The 2,558-nt window shown below is 52.3% G+C and overlaps 1 protein-coding gene across 1 annotated transcript; it reads left to right on the top strand.

Moving 5' to 3' along the window:
* Positions 262-1,265, top strand: FFAR2 (free fatty acid receptor 2). The gene is given in 1 exon segment (NM_001285655.1): positions 262-1,265. A coding segment is annotated over 1 exon segment (990 nt). The 5' UTR covers positions 262-263; the 3' UTR covers positions 1,254-1,265.

Below are 2,558 nucleotides of genomic sequence, written 5' to 3' on the forward strand. Positions count from 1 at the left end.
AGGGTTGGTCTCCCCCAGAGACACACGATGGCAAACGTAGTAACTACTGCTTAATATCCCGCCCCAAGCAAAGTCAATAATTGCTCTGGGCAGTTCTGGCAGGTGGTGTGAACAAGCAGTGGTGGGGGCAGAGAGCCCTGGCCTGGGAAAGGGAGCATGCCCGGGAAGATGTCCACAGACTGAACCAGACTAGGGTCTGCAGTCTGTGAGCTGGTTCACCTGACCTTGCCCCCTACCCTTTTTCATCCTCTTCCAGGACAGCCATGCCAAACTTGGACAGCTCCTTGATCCTCGCGGCCTACATTATTATCTTGCTCACCGGTCTCCCTGCCAACCTCCTGGCGCTGCGAGCCTTCCTGGGACGGGTGCGCCAGCCCCACCCCGCACCCGTCCACATCCTCCTGCTCAACCTGACACTGGCCGACCTCCTGCTGCTGCTGCTGCTGCCCTTCAAGATCATCGAAGCCACGTCTGACTTCCGCTGGGAGCTGTCTGATCTAGCCTGCGCCCTCATGGGTTTCGGCTTCTACAGCAGCATCTACTGCAGCACGTGGCTACTGGCGGGCATCAGCATCGAGCGCTACCTAGGAGTGGCTTTCCCCGTGCAGTACAAGCTGTCCCGCCGGCCTGTGTACGGAGTGATCGCTGCTCTGATCGCCTGGGTCATGTCCTTTGGTCACGGCACCGTGGTGATCATTGTTCAGTACCTGAATTCCACCCAGAGGGTCCCAAAGGAGAATGAGACCTCCTGCTACGAGAACTTCAGCCAAGAGCAGCTGAGGATATTGCTGCCCATTCGGCTGGAGCTGTGCCTCCTCCTCTTCTTTTTCCCCATGGTGGTCACCACCTTTTGCTACTGGCGCTTTGTGTGGATCATGCTCACCCAGCCCCATATGGGGGCTCAGAAGAGGCGCCGAGCCATGGGGCTGGCCATCGTGTCACTCCTTAATTTCCTGCTGTGCTTTGGGCCCTATAACATATCCCACCTGGTGGGGTTCCACATGAAAGCAAGCCCCAAGTGGCGGAGGGAAGCTGTCGTATTTGGTAGCCTCAATGCCAGTCTGGACCCCTTGCTTTTCTATTTCTCTTCCTCAGTTGTACGCAGGTCCTTTGGGAAAGGGCTGCAGGCGCTGCACCATCGGGGCTCCTCTCTTTTGGGACGCAGATGCAAAGAAACAGCGGAGGCCACGAATGAGGACCCAGGCGTGAGTCAAGCAGAGGGAGCGCCGAGTTCGGACTTCACCATGGACTAGGGATGTTCCTGGACCTTCGGAGGAACTCTGAGTTTTGTAGGAGTTGAGCAGGCTTGGAGAGGGCGAATACGAGTTCCTGGCCCTGATTCAGGGATTTCCCCCTGCCCAGACCCAATCCACTCCTGGGGACTGTAAAAATCTCTCTCACCAGCTCCATATCCCTTCCTGACTGAATTTCCTTCCCAAAGGAGCATAGCTCCAGGACTAAAGAAGAAACAGTTGGGCACAGAAGCACACTATCAGACCAGAGTTTCTGAAGCAATATAGCTAATGCAGATTCCAGCAGTCCTTGTGAGGTGGTTAGTAGCTGAAGCTAAGGCAATCTTGCTACCAGCTTTGCAACAACACCTACACGCTGGTCTAGTTGGTGGTGCTGAAAAGAAGCCCGTGGAAAAGATGGAAGAGAAATACTAAACGAGGTCAAAAATGTGGGAAGGCTCTGAACCAAGGGGACTAGGAGGGAGGACGGGGATTTAGACCTCTAATGACTGAGGTGTGGACAATATCCAGCTAACCTGCTGCTTTGTAAGTATGATCCTGTCTTTGTGTGTGTACCTGTCTCCCCCAATAAACGGGGAGCCACCTGACGTCTGGGTAGGTATTCTCCCTCCATGGTGCTTCCTGCAGGTCAGAACCCAGCTTGGTACCCATCAGTGAGAGCTCAACTCTCGCTAGCACAGGAAAAGACAATCTGGTCTGGCAGATTAAAAATAAAGATTAGAGACTTTCCTGGTGGTCCAATGGTGAAGATTCCGTGCTTCCACTTCAGGGGGCACAGGTTCAATCCCTGGTCAGGAATCTAGGATCCTGAAACCAAGATTCTCCATGCCACAAGGTGTGGCCAGAAAAAAAAATGAATGAAAATAAAGATTATAAAACCCTGAAGAGAGTGCCCACAATTTTTGTGACATTTCTGCGAGCACAAAGAGGGCAAAAATGGAATGGAGAATTAGACTCTGTGGTAGTGGGAGGGTGCTGCCTCTGAAACCACAGAAATCTGTTAAGATAAAGATGTCATCAGAGTGTAAGCAGAATAAGTATGGATGGATTCCTTCCTAGACCAATGAATAGAGATTAGATTCAGAAAGAAGACGGGGTGAGTCCCAGTTCAAAGTTATCAGTGTATCTCAGAGGCTTTAAACATGTTATCCTTCTGCTTAGAAACCTGCGGCGTTTTCCTTTCGTCCAAAGTTTTCCTCCCAAGAAGTCACATCTCGTCACCCTGCACTTGCCCTGTATCCTCTCTCCCTTCCCCACTCCACCTGCCTAATTCATTTCTCTGCAAGAAGGATCCCTAGACTGTGC

Source organism: Capra hircus, chromosome 18 (assembly GCF_001704415.2).
Source record: "Capra hircus breed San Clemente chromosome 18, ASM170441v1, whole genome shotgun sequence".
NCBI classification, from domain to species: Eukaryota; Metazoa; Chordata; class Mammalia; order Artiodactyla; family Bovidae; genus Capra; species Capra hircus.